General features: G+C 35.1%; 1 protein-coding gene across 1 annotated transcript in view; it reads left to right on the top strand.

Annotated features, from left to right (window-relative positions):
• CSPP1 (centrosome and spindle pole associated protein 1) overlaps positions 1 to 17,605 on the top strand; it is a 127,141-nt gene that overhangs the window by 20,471 nt on the left and 89,065 nt on the right. The window contains 2 exon segments of the mRNA XM_028500245.2: positions 2,071 to 2,174; positions 3,203 to 3,226. Coding sequence (XP_028356046.1) covers positions 2,071 to 2,174; positions 3,203 to 3,226 — 128 coding nt within the window.

The raw sequence follows: 17,605 nt of genomic DNA, 5'->3' as shown, positions 1-17,605 counted from the left end.
GCGGAGCACAGGCTCCGGACGCGCAGGCCCAGCGGCCATGGCCCACGGGCCCAGCCGCTCCACGGCATGTGGGATCCTCCCAGACCGGGGCGCGAACCCGGTTCCCCTGCATCGGCAGGCGGACGCGCAACCACTGCGCCACCAGGGAAGCCCTATATATTCTTTTACATGTTTATTCAGTGAACATTTTTTGAGTACAAGTTGTGTGCCGGGAATTATAAAATTGAATAAACATGGACCTTGCCTTCATTGATTTTATAGTTTAATTTCATATATGATACTCCATTCTGAATGTGAGAATCAAACCATTTTTCTCTTTAGGCTTGAATTCTGTATCTTTAAAAATAAGGTTTTAAAATTTCCTTTGTGAGGAAAGAATGCCTTTCTAGGATGATTTAAAGTTCCAAGCATATGGAATGCTTTAGATTCTTTTAGAAGAGAGTTGGGAGCATGAGTGAGAGGTGTCTCTAAGGAGTCCTCTGTTATACCCTCTGTCATCAGGAGTTAAGCAGGCCAAAAGTGTTTATGAAGAGAATTTGGGTGTTTATGGTAGAAAGGGGAATTTAGTATTGCATAAAATAGACATCCATTTATATTTATACTACTTTGGCATTTTTGCCCCTGAAATATTTTAGTGATATAATAAAGCAGTGATATGACACAGTCATGATAAGTTTCCATCATTTAGCTGCATTGTGAGGAATAAGGCACAAAAAAATGGTAATATCCTTATTGGTTTATTACCTACAGTCAGTTGTTTCATCTATATTTCTTGTAGCTGACTCTTTAAGGAAACTTTTTATTTTGTTCAGAAATAATATTTTATACTATGGTATTGCATAGTAGGACTAAAAAAAGCGAGAGGGGCTTCACAAATCGATATACTCATCTGATATCTGTGCCTCTTGATATAACATTTTCCTATTAAAAATAATTAAAAGTATGTAATTTAATTTTAAGTTTTTTTGAGATATAATTTACATTACATAAACTTTACCCATTTAAATTGTACAATTCAGTTGTTTTCAGTGTATTTACAAGTTGTGCAGCCATCACTGTTGTCATCACCCCAAAACATAATTTGATTTTTAAACTCTTGAATGAGGAAACCCTACTCAAAATGGAAGTTTTTCTTAAAAAACTAAGATTCTTTTACAGAGTTTCTGTTAGGATTATGAAAAAACTCTGGAAATGGATAATGGTGATGGTTGCACAACATTTTGAATGTACTTAATGCCAGTGAATTGTATGCTTGAAAATGGTTAAAATGGTAAATCTTATATCATGTATGTTTTATCACAATAAAAGTTAATATCCATTTATATGAAATCAGAATTGGTGGCTTAACTTTAAAAGTTTTTGGAAATTTCAGCCTAAGCCATGCAAGGCTCTAACAATTTTTTTCAAACATGTTGTATTCAGTACCCTGTGATAAACCATAATGGAAAGGAATATGAAAAAGTATATATATGTATAACCGAATCACTTTGCTGTACAGCAGAAATTAACATTGTAAATCAACTATACTTCAGTAAAATTTTAAAAATTTTAACACAGATATTCTTTTAAGTTAAAAAATCACATTATTAATTTTCACAGACTGAAAAACAGACATTGAAGTTGTAGGTATTTTAGAAGAAATTTCAATAGAATTAAATGAAGAAGTAAAGGTAATTGGCTTTTCTTTAATTTTGTTTGCAAGATGGCAAGCAATGCAGAACCATTTATCTAAAGGGGAAGAAGTAAATGTAACACACACACACTGTAATATAAAGATATCTTTTTACAGTTTTATAAAAGTCTCTGGAAGGAAACACAGACACAGCAATGTTGGTTGTTTTGGGCAGGAGAACTGGGTGGCAGGGGTTCATGGGAGGGAGGGATATTTTCCATTATGTGAATGTATTACCTATTGAAACATTTCAAATGAAAAATTTATTATCCTGATCCAAGTCTCAGAATCAACATGACTGTGTTCCTCCCTACTGTGCTTTGTTACAGGAGATTGTATTAAAATTGAGATTGGGTTGAAAATGAGCTACATTGCTTAAGAAGTTGTTTTCTTTCTAGGAATTGATTATGGATTAAGTTTACCACTTGGGGAAGACTATGAACGGAAGAAACATAAACTGAAAGAAGAATTGCGGCAAGATTATAGACGCTATCTTACTCAGGTAATGAGTTCTACTAACTAGTTTTATGCTTCAGAATTTACCTCCTAAATTTGTTTTCCTAAGGTTTTAGTCATATGCATTAATTTTTAGGTTTTTAATGGTATCTAGCAATGGGTATTGTAGCAAAAGTTAAGTGACATATATACACATACACATTGATAGAGAAAAAAACGGTGCTGAGAACTGGTGCCATGGAATAACAGACTCTTGACCTTTTAAGTAGGGCAGTGGGTTCCAATTGTAAATGAGATTGTAAATTCTTTTTGTTCATGTTTTGTGTAAAGTTATCATGGTTTAAAATAGCCCAGTTATGATTTCCTACTACTCTCCTCTGCTCAGCCATGTATTAAAATGACATGTGGAGTTCTAGTTGCTAATTATTTTCCTATGAGCTAAGCTTATAAAACTTCCTTCAGCATATTTCCTTAACCACCAGTCTTTGCTTTATAGTTTAATCTATTTACTTTATAGTTTAATCCATTTGCTTAGTGGAACTCTTGTTTTAAGTATATTTTGTTAAATTATATAGTAGCTAAACTAATGATTTATTGTAAGTTTTTTTAATTTTTAAACATCTTTATTGGAGTATAATTGCTTTACAATGGTGTGTTAGTTTCTGCTTTATAACAAAGTGAATCAGCTGTACATATACATATATCCCCATATCTCCTCCCTCTTGTGTCTCCCTCCCACCCTCCCTATCCCCCACCCCTCTAGGTGGTCACAAAGCACTGAGCTAATCTCTGTGTGCTATGTGGCTGCTTCCCATTAGCTATCTATTTTACATTTAGTAGTGTGTATATGTCCATGCCACTTATTGTAAGTTTTAAAATGCAATTTACTTACTAGGTTATAAATGTATCTAAACAGTCATGATGTTTCTAGTCATCCCAAGATATTCTTTAGTTTTTTCTACTTTATAATGTTTATTCCAAATGTATAAATGGTCTCTTATTTATTCTGATTTGTACATAGAGAGAAAGGACTTTGAATACATTTTACCAATGGTTTGTTTCCCTTGACTTTAGGGTATTACACAAGCAAAAAGAAAGGTAGGGCTGCCTGCAAAATGCTCTCCTTTAATTTTTTTGTTTTGTTTTGTTTTAGATCTAGTAGCTTGTAATCATTTGCATTTATGATATTGTTGTACTCAAACTAATAAGAAAAATAGCTTCATTTGTGATTCAGAGACTTTTGAATGGCACCATTTTGGTTTCTTGCTTTTAGCAAAATGACACTCTGTACATTATAAGTTTCCATTAATACAATCAAGTATTCTTTTTGATTCCTGCTTTGCATTTGTTTTTGTTGCTTTCTTATTCATCTTTTAGAAATACTCAGCAGCTATTGTAAGTCCATTTGTTTTCAGCATGCTAGTTTTTGTTCTTCAAAATAATTATAATTGTGCTAATCACATTAAGATTAATAAAATAATGGAATATTCAGGATATTCTAAGATATTTTTGAACTGTGTGCTGTCAGTCTGGATTACTCAGTATTTTTGCACCCAAACTTGTGGATTACATTTGTAAATTTATATTGGAAAACAAAGAAAACGTTTTATAAAACTTTTTAAAATGAACCTTACACATCCATTCATCATACAACCAACACTTTTTAAACACTTATGAAGATAAATCTGGTATGAATCCTGTCTTCAAGGGGCTTAGCATCTAGTTGTAGAGATAACATACAATTCAGAAAGTGATAACTCTTAACAAGACAGATAAAATGATCAGGAAAGGGCTCAAGGTGTTATTTTGTAAGACATTACAGGATAGGTAGAATTTGGATATTCTAGAGGGTGAATATTTTAGAGGGTAAGGAGAGGAAGCTTTTCAGATGGAGAGTAATAGAATGAAGAAGGACTTGGGGGCAGACTTTAGTTGTGTATGCATGAGACATATTAGCTTTACCAGCCTGACTGAGTTACAGTAGATTTTTTTTTTTTGAGAGTAGTAAGATATAATGATGTAGGTAGATAGAATAGGATAGATTAGAAGGCAGTAGATTTTTAACTTGATATGTATGATAGTTGTGAACCATTATATCTGCTTGAGCAGCTTGTGAGGAGCTTGATAAATTTGCTTTTGTATAGTTAGTTCTTCATGTTAGACACTCTTATTGTCTTAAATTACTGCTACAGATTTTTTTTAAAAAATATTTATTTATTTATTTGGCTGAGCTGGGTCTTAGTTGCAGCATGCGGGATCTTCGTTGTGGCATGCTAACTCTTAGTTGTGGTATGTGGGATCTACTTCCCTGACCAGGGATTGAACCCGGGCCCCCTGCACTGGGAGCGTGGACTTAGCCACTGGACCAGCAGGGAAGTCCCAGATTTTTGACTGATCTCCTTGCACTGATTTTCAGTGCATTCTCCATGCTACTTTCCGGAATGATCCTGTTCTTACCAATTTAAATACTTCAGTGTCTCCTCACTGCCTTCAGGATAAAAATCCAAATTCCTTAGCTGTGACACATGAAGTCTTTCATATTCCAGCCTGCCTCCCTGGCCTTGTGCCTCATTATCCTCTCCCCTTCCCTACTGCTACTTATTGGGTGGAGTTTTCCTCTGATAGCTACTATTTTCACTTGTGGGTTTTACATTACTTTATAGATACAAGATTTTTAAAAAGAATGGCAGTGGGAGGTATAAGAAGAACTTGCCTTTATGAAAGAGAAGAATCAAGGAGCACAAATCTTTAGCTTCAAAGGGATGTGAAGGAGTTTTTGGTGTTGGATTATTAAGAATATGGTTGTGGTAGAGGAACAGTCGTTTCTTAATATGACAAACACAATTTTTGGTTGACATCTGAGAAGGTGGGAGTGGAGAGGAAAGCAAGGGAAAAAGAAAATTCCATAGGACATGGGGAGGTGGCTGCAGTGGCTTCCTTGACCCCTGGAATATGTACAGTTTACAAGTCCCATTTTTTTTGGATTTCTTGTAGCTTCCAGACTTTTGGTTTGCATGGATATTTAAATTAAAAAGTAATCAAATCTTAAAATTTTGCCAAGAAGAGCCACTAAAACAAATAACTACCATCTTCTTTCTAGTTTTTAGAATAAAAGACACTTGACCGTCTAACAACACACGAAGAACACATTCTCAAGAGAAGTTTTTAAACTGAATCAGTAAATTCATATTTCTAGCCCAGACCTCTCTCCTGAACCTCCAACTCTTCTAGTTGGTTGCCTTTTTGACATTTTTACTTAGAAATCTAGTGGGTATCTTGTGTTGAACATGTCTAAAAGGGAACTCCAGATTTCCAGTTTTCCCACTCCCATTCCCTAGAAGCCTGTAATACCTGTAGCTTACTCTTTTTACTTTTTTATTTTTTGGTCATAGCACTTACCACCTTCTAACATACCATATAATTACTCTTCATTATGTTTATTATTTCTTGTCAATTTCGCCTGCTGGACCTGGAATATGTGCAGTTTACAAGTCCCATTTTTTTTGGATTTCTTGTAGCTTCCAGACTTTTGGTTTGCATGGATATTTAAATTAAAAAGTAATCAAATCTTAAAATTTTGCCAAGAAGAGCCACTAAAACAAATAACTACCATCTTCTTTCTAGTTTTTAGTATAAAAGACACTTGACCGTCTAACAACACACGAAGAACACAGTCTCAAGAGAAGTTTTTAAACTGAATCAGTAAATTCATATTTCTAGCCCAGATCTCTCTCCTGAACCTCCAACTCTTCTAGTTGGTTGCCTTTTTGACATTTTTACTTAGAAATCTAGTGGGTATCTTGTGTTGAACATGTCTAAAAGGGAACTCCAGATTTCCAGTTTTCCCACTCCCATTCCCTAGAAGCCTGTAATACCTGTAGCTTACTCTTTTTACTTTTTTATTTTTTGGTCATAGCACTTACCACCTTCTAACATACCATATAATTACTCTTCATTATGTTTATTATTTCTTGTCAATTTCGCCTGCTGGAATGTAAGCTTCAGGAAGGCAAAGATCTTTTGTTCACTGATGAGTCCCAGATGTATTAAACAGTTTAGACATATTAGGCACTCAATATTTACTAAATGAATGAGTGAATGATTAAAATTCAGCTTTTTGAAAAACTCACTGTATTGTCCTTATTATTAATTTTTTTCATTTTATTGAAAAGTACAGACATCATCCTGGACCCATGTTGGGAGTGGGGAATTGCCTAATGAAGGAGTAAGGATGCAGTATCTCTGTATTCCCAAGATTGGAACTCTGAATGTGTTTTTTGGTACATGTATAACTCTACAAAATGGCTAGGTTTACAGTGTACTTTGGTATATAGGGATCAAACTGACGCAGGGATCTAGTCATGTGTCATATTGTTTCCTTGACAAATAAGCTTAGAATTTTGTATTACCAACTTTCAAATTAGCTTTTGTAGCACAACTTATTTGTAAATTCAGATTTAATGAAACCTTATTAATCAGTTTTATTAATTACTTTGTTCCTGTAATGTTTTGAATATATCTCTATTGTAGTACATTATATTGTAGTTATTTGTTTCCATGTTTGTTTCTTCAACTGAATTTTAAATCTCTTAAGTATAGGGAACATATGCTATGGTTGTCTCCCTACTACCTATAGAAGTAACTGGAAGGTATTAGATGGTCAATAATTGCTTGTTTTATGAATAAATAAAAGACATGAAATTAGATTAATAAGTATTGACCTATTAACCTCATAACCTAGTGATGTAGGTGCCATTATTCCTGTTCTACAAAGAAACAGAGGCAGAGAAGTTAAGTAACTTATCCAGATTATATGACTACTAAGAAACAGTACCAGAAAGTTGGTGGTTGTGTATATTTTTTACAAATCCCTTGTGTTTGTTTTACAATGTTCAAAGAGATTTTACATTTCTTTATCCTCCTTGATCCTATACCAGCTTTGGTAAGGCAGAGCAGATACCATTCTCATTTTACAGAAGAAGAAAGTCTGGGTCAGGGAGGTTAAGTGACTTGCTCAGTGTTGCACAACTGAGAAATGCTGGGGCTGGTCCTAGAGCCCAGGTCTTTGGATTCCTAGTCTGATGCTCTGTCTGCCACACTGTGTTACCTAAATGCTTAATGAGCAAGAATGGAGAGGCACATAGAGAAATAATGTTTGTAGTTTATGTCTTCTGGCATTTAAGTAGATATCCATTAATATAATTGTAGGGAAATTAGAAAATTCTCTTTTTTTCTAATTACTTTTGGTATAGTCTCTATACATTTGTAGTTTCTATTTTCATCTCCATTTCATTCTTTTGGTCTGTATAATGTAATAATTTAGAATATAGAATGTAAAGACATTTATGAAACATATTATAAAGGCAATTAGGTAATATTTTTTTTAATATGTACATATACAGAAAAATTTTCTATCCACGAGTGAAACAGATCCATCTACTCTGGGAGTTTCTCTTCCTATTGGTGAGAGGTTATCTGCCAAGGTAGGTGGATAGGAGTAGTAATTGTTGGTAGCAGTTTTATGAGGCATCAAAATCATGAAAGAAGATACTCTTGATTTAAATGCAAACAAGATTACATCATATCCCGTACTTGATTTTTTCAAAATCTGTGGAGTCTCTAGTGCTGTTGAAACAAGGTTTTTTGAATGTTACATTTGTAACCATGTAATATGATATATTTCTTTAATATAATGATTAATTGAATATTCAGAATTCGGTTTTTTTCAGCATTGGTTTCTAAGCTATAAAGTTCATGGTATATGACTCAATTATCAGTGAGATGAGCGGATGAGAGGGTATACTGAGCTTTTATGTAGGTGACATCTGGGGCTATTTGAATGTGTGTTCCCATCACAAATACATGTACATAATCTGAACAGGGCATAGTGATTAAGCACTGTATACCTCTTGTAGAGACTCAAATTTCCAAGCTAGATCAGAGTCATGACACAGTATGTTAGACAAATGGACAGTTAAGTTTCAAAAGACAGCCTCACTCTTTTAATACTTTTGTTTTTTAGATTGTGCTGTTTCAATGATGTTGAAGGTATTAGGGCTTAAGAACATTTACTAATGCAACATGTTTGTATTTCAACAGAACATTTACGTTATAATATTTTACCTTTTTATGTTTAAAATATAACAAGGATCTTTCCTTAAACTTGGGAAAGAAATGGTTAGAAGCAGGTCTTTCAGGAGTGGGGTGGGGGACTGGAGGCAAGAGATGTCCCTGAGAAGGAAAGTAGGACAGTAACCTGGTCAGATCTTGGAAACATGCTAATGATAGACCTCCTGGCAAACACATTCATATACTTACTAGTGGGAGAGATTTATTTACGAATGCTTTTGGCAGAGTGCACCTGGATTGTCTAGGATGGATGTTGGTAAACAAACCTAGAATTCAGGGACTTACAGGGCATGGCTCCTAGGAAGGTATCATCTAAGCCAAGTAACTACTGGCATATAAAATGGAGGTGTTTCATAATCAAAGCCACTCCCTTAGTATTAGAGACCTCATGTGCTAATCTGGACTTAAACATGTAGTAAATCTTATTTTAATGTGGCAAGAATGGATGTGGGGAATTGCATTGGTGGTCTCGGACCTCTTCCTGCTTCTCCTGTGCCTTACAGCTACTTCTGTCCTTGAAAATATTAGTAAAGCTTGATTCTGGGTAAGATCTCTGATTTGTATGAGTCTGATTTGACATTAGGTACTTTCTCCTGATGTTGAAGTTAATGTTACCTTTTGGTTTTCTATTTGAAGGAAAGGTTGAAACTTGAACGCAACAAAGAATACAATCAATTTCTCAGGGATAAGGAAGAATCCACGGAAAAGTTCAGACAGGTAGAAAAGAGTGCTGAGGTAGGTTTTGCTTTTAAAGTAAATGTTTAACACCACAGGTTGAATATTTGTCCTTACTTGAAAATATTTTTATATTATTAGACATTTCACTTAGTTTTCATATAAATATTTTAAAAGTTAAGCCAAATTGAACCAAACACAGGACATTTAAATTTTGAATTTTGTAAATGGTTTTATCTCACATTGAAGCACTTACCCTACTTTTTAACTTCATGGAGGAGATTTAATTTTAGAGATTGGTTTTAAGTGACGTTTATTTTTTATTTTTAAATGATTTTTTTATATTGACAATTTCTAGCTGTGTGTGTGTGTGTGTGTGTGTGTGTGTATGTATATATATATATATGTATATATATATATATATATATATTTTAAACCCAAATTTAAGGGTGGTCGATGTTACTAGGGCCAAAAAAATTTACTACCTTCTATATTCTTTGTGTTGAGAAGGAATTTAATGTGAAATATTTTGAAGCAATATTTAACTGCCAAAATATGCCTAATATCTCCCTGGCATAGTTTATGCTCTCTTTTTGTAGCCATCTATCCATATTACTGTTACCTATTTATTTGGTATTTATTAAGTTTTATTAAAGGATAACACTTCCTTGAAGGTTTTTTTCCTAAAGATAAGATGTTTCTTATGGGTGATTAAGCTTTCGAGTTGAGACAGTAAATAGATTAAGATCATTTGAGAGTTTAATTGCCTTTTAAGAAATAGCATCTCTTTAAGATCTTTTTCTTCTTTTTTTCTTTTTTAATTGGCCAGCACAAGAATCAAAGAAGTAAAAAACCTATTAGTCAGGTTAAACCTGATTTACCTTCACAAATGCAGTCATCTTGGGAAAATTCAGAGGGTCCTAGGGAAGGTGTCTTAACTCCTTCAGAGGCATATGAAGAGCTTCTAAACCAAAGACGACTAGAAGAGGACAGATACCGAAAACTAGATGATGAAATTGAATTAAGGAATAATAGAAGAGTCATTAAAAAAACTAATGAAGAAGTGGGCATTTCCAATAAAAAACATCAGAGGTTTGTCAGCAGGACTGACATTCCAGACAGAAGATTTCACAGGTTTAATGAGGATCGTGCTTTTGATAAACAGTATTATAGACCAGGCCAAGATCCTGAAGTAAGTGAAGAAATGGACGAGAGGTTTAGATATGAAAGTGATTTTGATAGAAGACTTTTGAGAATGTATACAAATGACAGGTATTTACAACTTCATTTTTATCTTCTTTATTTGCTTAATATTATTCTTGTTACTTTTTATCATTATGTTAAGGAGACACAGTTTCATTTCATTTACATGATGCTTCAGTTTTAAGTTACACCATAATTTTATGTGCCACTGTAGGAACAAAGAAAACAACCCAAGATGGGGGGAAAGGGGCCCCATTAAAAAGCTGGGACACTGAAAGCCTACAACCTTTATATAAACTTAAATGGGAAATAGACTTTCCCACAGAAAAGGACAGAAAAAATACTTCCACTGTCAACCTTGACACTGAGAGGAGGGAGTAAAAAGGAACTTCCCTGAGAATTTGAACTGTAAGCCAGTACTGATTCAGGTTTTCAGTCTGAATTCATGCTGCCAGTATTGTACAAAACAACGCTGAGGGGAGAATTCAGAGTTATCTCATATCCATAGTGCCCCTAGGTGACTGGCAGAAGAAAAATAACTTCTCCCTGCAATACTTGACTTACAACCAGGTCCAAGACTCTCCTGGTTTCAGATGTTAAAATGTGGGGAAAAAAAGACACCTTAAAACAGATGAGGGCTTCCCTGGTGGCGCAGTGGTTGAGAGTCCGCCTGCCAATGCAGGGGACACGGGTTCGTGCCCCGGTCCGGGAAGATCCCACATGCCGCAGAGCGGCTGGGCCCGTTAGCCATGGCCGCTGAGCCTGCGCGTCCGGAGCCTGTGCTCCACAACGGGAGAGGCCACAACAGTGAGAGGCCCGCGTACCGAAAAAAAAAAAAACAGATGAAATACAGTTTATTCCTTTAATATTTCTTTAATATTTCTATGCTCTAAGTACTTTTATCAACTTTTTTTGTTTTTAAGTTACTTATTGAATGTTTATTTTAGTGATATGGCACTAAGTTTTTTTGATCAGATTTTTAGATGCTTTTCAGTTCCTTTGCATGTTGTTTCTATGACACTATTTAATTGCTACAATGGGGTCTTATTACGTCATTTGTCTTAATACTTAAAACTTGCTATATTTTAATCTAACTTTTGATTTGGAGATAAAAATGTGGTAGGATCTGATATTTTCATTGACTAGTTAACCTGTAGGGATTAAATGTAAATGTTGAGCAGTTCATGGGACCTGTTTCATTCATTAGTCCAAATAGATTATTTTTGTAGTATTTTAGAAAATTTTCAGAGACATTATGCTACATGTTCATTATTCTAATTATTATTATTATTTTTTAATTTATTTTTTATCCAATAGCTTTTTTAAAAATTTATTTATTTATTTATTTTTGGCTGTGTTGGCTCTTAGCTGCAGTACGCGGGATCTTTTGTTGCGGCGTGTGGGCTTCTTGCTAATTGTGGCAGTGGGTTTTCTTTCTCTAGTTGTGGTGCACAGGCTCCAGGGTGCCTGGGCCCTGTAGTTGTGGTATGCAGGTTCCAGAGCATGTGGGCTCTGTAGTTTGCAGCACGCAGGCTCTCTAGTTGAGGCGCGTAAGCTCAGTAGTTGTGGCACGCAGGCTTAGTTGCTCCACGGCATGTGGGATCTTAGTTCCCTGACCAGGGATCAAACCCGCCACCCCTGCGTTGTAAGGCAGATTCTTTACCACTGGGCCACCAGGGAAGCCCCCATTATTCTAATTATTAAATAATAGTACAAAGCCTTTGCAGTTCTTTGTCATCTACTCTTTATTCTTTAGTTTTTATGTCCTGCTCATCCAATCTTTTTAATATTCACCCTGATTTAGGTAGTTTGACTGAAGGATTAGAATTTTGTAATGCCAATTATAGTTTATCTCTGATTTGAATCTAATTGTACTTCAGAAAATGTTCCGAATTCTGTAACGAGTTATATTTGAAAATGTTTGTATCTGGAGGTAGTCAAAGGCTACCTGAACTCCAAGAAGTTTCAGTTAGGGAAATACAGATATTCTTGGACTCTTGGTACTGCCTTATTTGTACATGATAACTTTTTTTTTTCTTACGGTGTAGTTTACCTTTAGAGTATAATGTAATGCATATCTTTTAAGTTTGGAATTTGTTGTTGCGTTGTTTTTAATATATTTTAATCTATTATTTTTGTAATTACACCCTGTGATAATTTTATACATGAACTAACAAATCAATTTCAGCCTAATTATTTGAGAACAATCTTATTTTCTTATGTATCCCATGAAGAAAATGAACTGTTTCTATATATAATCTTCCCCAAGTAGTAGTTTAAGAATAGATTAAATATGTAGATGAGTGAAAATAATTCCTGTTATACATTTTAATGTTTTTACAATATTTCTTAAAAATGTAAATCATTATTATACATCTTGTTAATGTGTAAACTCTTATTACATCTCTAACTGTAAGGTTTTTCACATATGTCTCAGTGGCAGGTGAGGTTAAAATTGGATTTCTATATTTCAGATTTGGAGATTTCTAAAAGAAAAGATTTCACATTGAACATTAATTAGATTTATTTAGCAGGCAGAGTGGTTGCTAGGAAAAATGATTCTACTTGTTAGTGAAAGTTTTGAGACTAAAGAAATGTGTAACTTCATTTGATCTCTTGATTTAACTATTTATTCTTAAAACAGTTGTTTCTTGGTATCCAAGGGGGATCGATTCCAGGACCCCTCACGGATATCAAAATCTTTGGATGCTCAAGTCCCTTATGTACACTGGTGTAGTGTTTGCGTGTAATCTATGCACATCCTCCCTTATGCTTTAAATCATCTCTAGTTTACTTATAATATCTAATATAAATGCTATGTAAATAGTTATAAGTGCTATATATTGATAAGTAGTTACCTGTGTGCGGGAAATTCAAGTTTTGCCTTTTGGAGCTTTCTGGAATTTTTTCTCCCGAATGTTTTTTATCCAAGATTGGTTGACTACACGGATGCAGAACCTACAGATATGGAGGGCTCAGATATGTACTGAGAAGTACAAAATTTTTCTTCATTCTTCTAAATTTCCCGTGTTCTCTTTTTTCCTTCTAATAGTCAACCTGCGATAAATTCTAGTTTTGATTTTTAGTAATTTTTGATTTTTAGGTTTTTGGTCTCAGTTCTTTTCTAATTACCCTATAAACTTTTCCATATATCATTATGTATTTATTAATGAAATATTTTCTCCACTTTTGGAAGGATAAAGCCCAGGGATGATTTTACTTTCCTAAACTAATCATTAATCACTGGCAAGTGTTTTAAAATAGTTAACAGAATGGTTAGCAGTTAGCTCAACAGTTGCATTCTGTGTGTGTGTGTGTGTGTGTGTGCGCGCATGCCTGTGTGTATTGTTTGATACATATTTACCAATTTAAGTAAGTTTATGTTTTAGGAGCTTTCTAAAGTTGAATATAATAGTGTATCTTATAATACTTTGAAATTTATATGCTTTTAAAAAAGATAGTCATCCTAGTCTTTATTATTTAACTTGAGCTGTAGAAGTTAATATATTACCTTATTATGTTTTACTTTATAACCAATGTTAATGAGTAAAAGAAATTTTTAGCCTTAAAAAATGCTGTTTTTTAAATTTTTTATGTGATTAATGCAGTGAGCACTTCCAGTCTGTTTTACTCTTGATATTTGTTAGTTTGTAATCTTGCTAGTTATGTAACAAAATTCTGAAATTCCGCTCCATCTGAAATTAGAATCTGAGATAGAATTAGAATCCGACTCAATAGATTGAGTGCTCACTTACTTAGTGTAGGACATTCTAAGAAGTGTGCATGCTTAATATGTAAGGTATAAATGAGGAGAAATAGCTTATTAGAACATGAGTTATTTAACTTGGTATTACTTTTTTTCTTGTAGTAGTTACTTTTCATTTATACTTGGAAGGACCATTTTTATATTATTTTCCCCACTTTAAAGATGGGGTCAATATTAGAAAAACACTGTTATTGAATTAAAGTAAATATAAAAATTGGGAAAGAACAGAAAACAATGAGAAAAATGGTGACCAACATTTAACAGCTCAGTAGTTTTCTTTTAATTTCTATAGTTAAGAGTACCCCTAATAGCAGAATTCATTCACATTAGAGAAATTTTTACTATGAAACCAGGTGATGTAACCATTGTGAATTAGATGATTTAAGTAAGGAGGAATTTGATTCTTTCTCCCTGTAAGTTGTGTCAGGACCAACAGATGGTAAATATTTTATTTTTATAATATGTCATTCTTGATAGCATAAACATTGTAAATTTACTTCTGAAGTAGTTTTTTTGATTCTGTGGTTTATTAATGAAAAAGATACATTATTATCATTTAGGAGTTGTTCATTCACATTTAAATTAGCTGAAAACACCTGTGATTTTAAACAACTTGCTTTTCTTCTGTAAGAGTAATATTTTTAAAGATAAACTTGTGTTAATTTTTAAAATTAGCAGTTCCCCTGGAGGGTCCGAGGGTCTGGCTGCAAATATGTGTTTCCTCACCCCGCTCACAAAATCTAGAGGACACAGTTAAGATGGAGTTTCCAGCCCAGTGAGTCTGAGGGCCAGACCGTGACCCCGTAAAGCATGATCTCCTGTCCAGACTGTGGCAAAGATGTTGAAGCAACTTTCAAATGCTGCCCCTACTGTGGAAAACCTTTGCCTACAGAGGAGCACGAGGGGTCCCAGACCTTTGTCAAGCCGTCTATGTCATCCTCCCAAGCTTGGACTTCTTCCCTGAAATCTACATTCATATATATATCAGACTCCCTGCTTGACATCTATTGGATGTCCCATAAGTGTCTCCGCATGCCCAGAACTAAGCTCCTGATATGACTGCCACCCCCAACCTGCCCCTTCCATAGACTATCCCATCGAGGTAACAGCAGTTCAACTTATTCAGTTTCTCAGACCATGGAGTCATCCTCAAGTCCTCTTTCTCTCCCACCGCAGGACTGCAGCCCTCCAGCAGATCTCATCAGCTCTCCCTTTAAAAGTCAATGCTGAGGACTTCCCTGGCGGCGCAGTGGTTAAGAATCCGCCTGCCAATGCAGGGGACTCGGGTTCGAGCCCTGGTCCGGGAAGATCCCACATGCCGCGGAGCAGCTAGGCCCGTGCGCCACAACTACTGCGCCTGTTCTCTAGAGCCCACGAGCCACAACTACTGAGCCCACGCGCCACAACTACTGAAGCCCGCGCGCCTAGGGCCCGTGCTCCGCAACAAGAGAAGCCCACCGCAATGAGAAGCCCGCGCACCACAACGAAGAGGAGCCCCCTCTCGCCTCAACTAGAGAAAGCCCGCGTGCAGCAACGAAGACCCAATGCAGCCAGAAATTTTTTAAGTAATTAATTAATGTAAAAATAGGTTTTTAATAAATTTATTTATTTTTGGCTTTATTATATTATTATTATTATTATATATTGCGGCCAAAAATAAATAAATTTATTAAAAACCTATTTTTACATTAATTAATTACTTAAAAAATTTCTGGCTGCATTGGGTCTTCGTTGCTGCACGCGGGCTTTCTCTAGTTGAGGCGAGAGGGGGCTCCTCTTCGTTGTGGTGCGCGGGCTTCTCATTGCGGTGGGCTTCTCTTGTTGCGGAGCACGGGCCCTAGGCGCGCGGGCTTCAGTAGTTGTGGCGCGTGGGCTCAGTAGTTGTGGCTCGTGGGCTCTAGAGAACAGGCGCAGTAGTTGTGGCGCACGGGCCTAGCTGCTCCGCGGCATGTGGGATCTTCCCGGACCAGGGCTCGAACCCGAGTCCCCTGCATTGGCAGGCGGATTCTTAACCACTGCGCCGCCAGGGAAGTCCCTCGTGTTAATTTTTAGACTAAACTTGTCTTCTAGCCTATACCTGGTTTCTTTGGGCATTGAGATTTGAACCTAATTAACTAGAATTACTGACCCATTTCTTCAAGGAAATAGAAAAAGCTTTTTTCATTTAACATAGCTTTAACTTTTTTTTTGTTGGTAGGATGGTGAAACTATTTTGCAATTATTTTATTCCCTCAGTCAAATCTGATTTGCTATGTGAAAGGAAATAAATTCTTCCTTTTATGAGGTCTGTTCCTTTCTGAAAAAACTTTCCTAGCATGTGCCAGTTCTGGACTCCCTGAAGGAAAGCAGGTGTTCAGCATAAACTCTATTGCTTGTACGAACAGTTTAGGAACAGTGGGTCACTCTTATCAGTTCTGAGAATGGTGGACTCCTCCCAAAATCTATGTTCTCAGGTGCCAGCTAAGGGCCAGTCTTGCAAACAGGGCTTTCTAAGGGTAAGCAATCTCAGGCATGCTCTGCTTACTCTTTTCTACACATGTGTATTTATATAGATGCAGTATAAATAAATCTGGTTGCCTGGCATTGTTAATTACAAATTTGAATTTAAGTTTATATTTACCTGTTCTTTAAGTGGTAGAAATAAGGAATTACACAAAACTGATCTGTCAGTTTAAAAGAGAGATTTGAGCACAGGCTTTAGATATAAAATCAGCTGTGTTTTGATAAATTGAAATAAGTTTGAAATTCTTTTTTGAAAGGGATTGGGGAGGATTCTGTTTTAGATATGGATAAAAAATGGAAGCCATTTATCTGTCATGCCACAGGTCATACATTATTAAGGTTACAGTTCTGGGTAATCTTTTCTCCACAGGTGATATTGACAATATATGATAGAAACAAAGAGGATTTTATATGCTGGCTCTGTGGAGAGTGATAAGTTCCTTTTCTTCTAAAAATTGCTGTTTTTCTTAACGTGATAATCAAATTCACCTAAAATATTGAACAGTACTGTAACAAACATATTTCTTACCAGTGGTCCTCATGAGAGACAATATAGTTTGTTAACTCAACAGCCATGCAAAGAGATATGACTTATGAAATGCTGATTTTCATGGGTGCTGATAAATGTTGGTGTGAAAAGTCATGTTGGTTTCTCTGGTCTGAGAAATTAAATTTTCCATGTTTGCCAAGTGGAAAAAAGATTAATTGAAAAACATTTAAAAGTTATTTTCTGAAATAAGAAAATAAAAGAAATTCTAATTTTTCTTTTTGTTGTTCATGACCTTGTGAATAAAGTTAACTAATTTTCTACCCATGTTTATAATGTTCTGTATTCACCTATTGCTAATATTTAGTATTTCATGTGATTTACAGTGTTAGCAAATATTGTGGCTTGCTACATTTGATTTAATTTAATGGCAAGACTGCTGCTGTACTTTTAAGTTAAAAAGGTTTGTACATTCAGTGAAATAATTCCCAGAATCTATGAATTTTGATTAAAAAATGATCTCATTTTGAAATTTGACTATTATCTTCATGAGGGCAAGGACCATGTCCACATACCCAGTACCTAGATTAGTACTTGGCATGTAGTTGGTGCTCAGTAAATATTCTTTGAATAAGTGAATAATTAAAAAGTCTTATTAGTATTTGCATAGCTTTGATATTAAAAATTTCTAGAAGTTATATTGAAATAGTTTATA

Source organism: Physeter macrocephalus, chromosome 15, assembly GCF_002837175.3.
Source record: "Physeter macrocephalus isolate SW-GA chromosome 15, ASM283717v5, whole genome shotgun sequence".
Lineage (NCBI taxonomy): Eukaryota > Metazoa > Chordata > Mammalia > Artiodactyla > Physeteridae > Physeter > Physeter macrocephalus.
The sequence above is the reverse complement of the archived record's forward strand: the minus strand, read 5'-3'. Positions and strand labels throughout refer to the sequence as shown.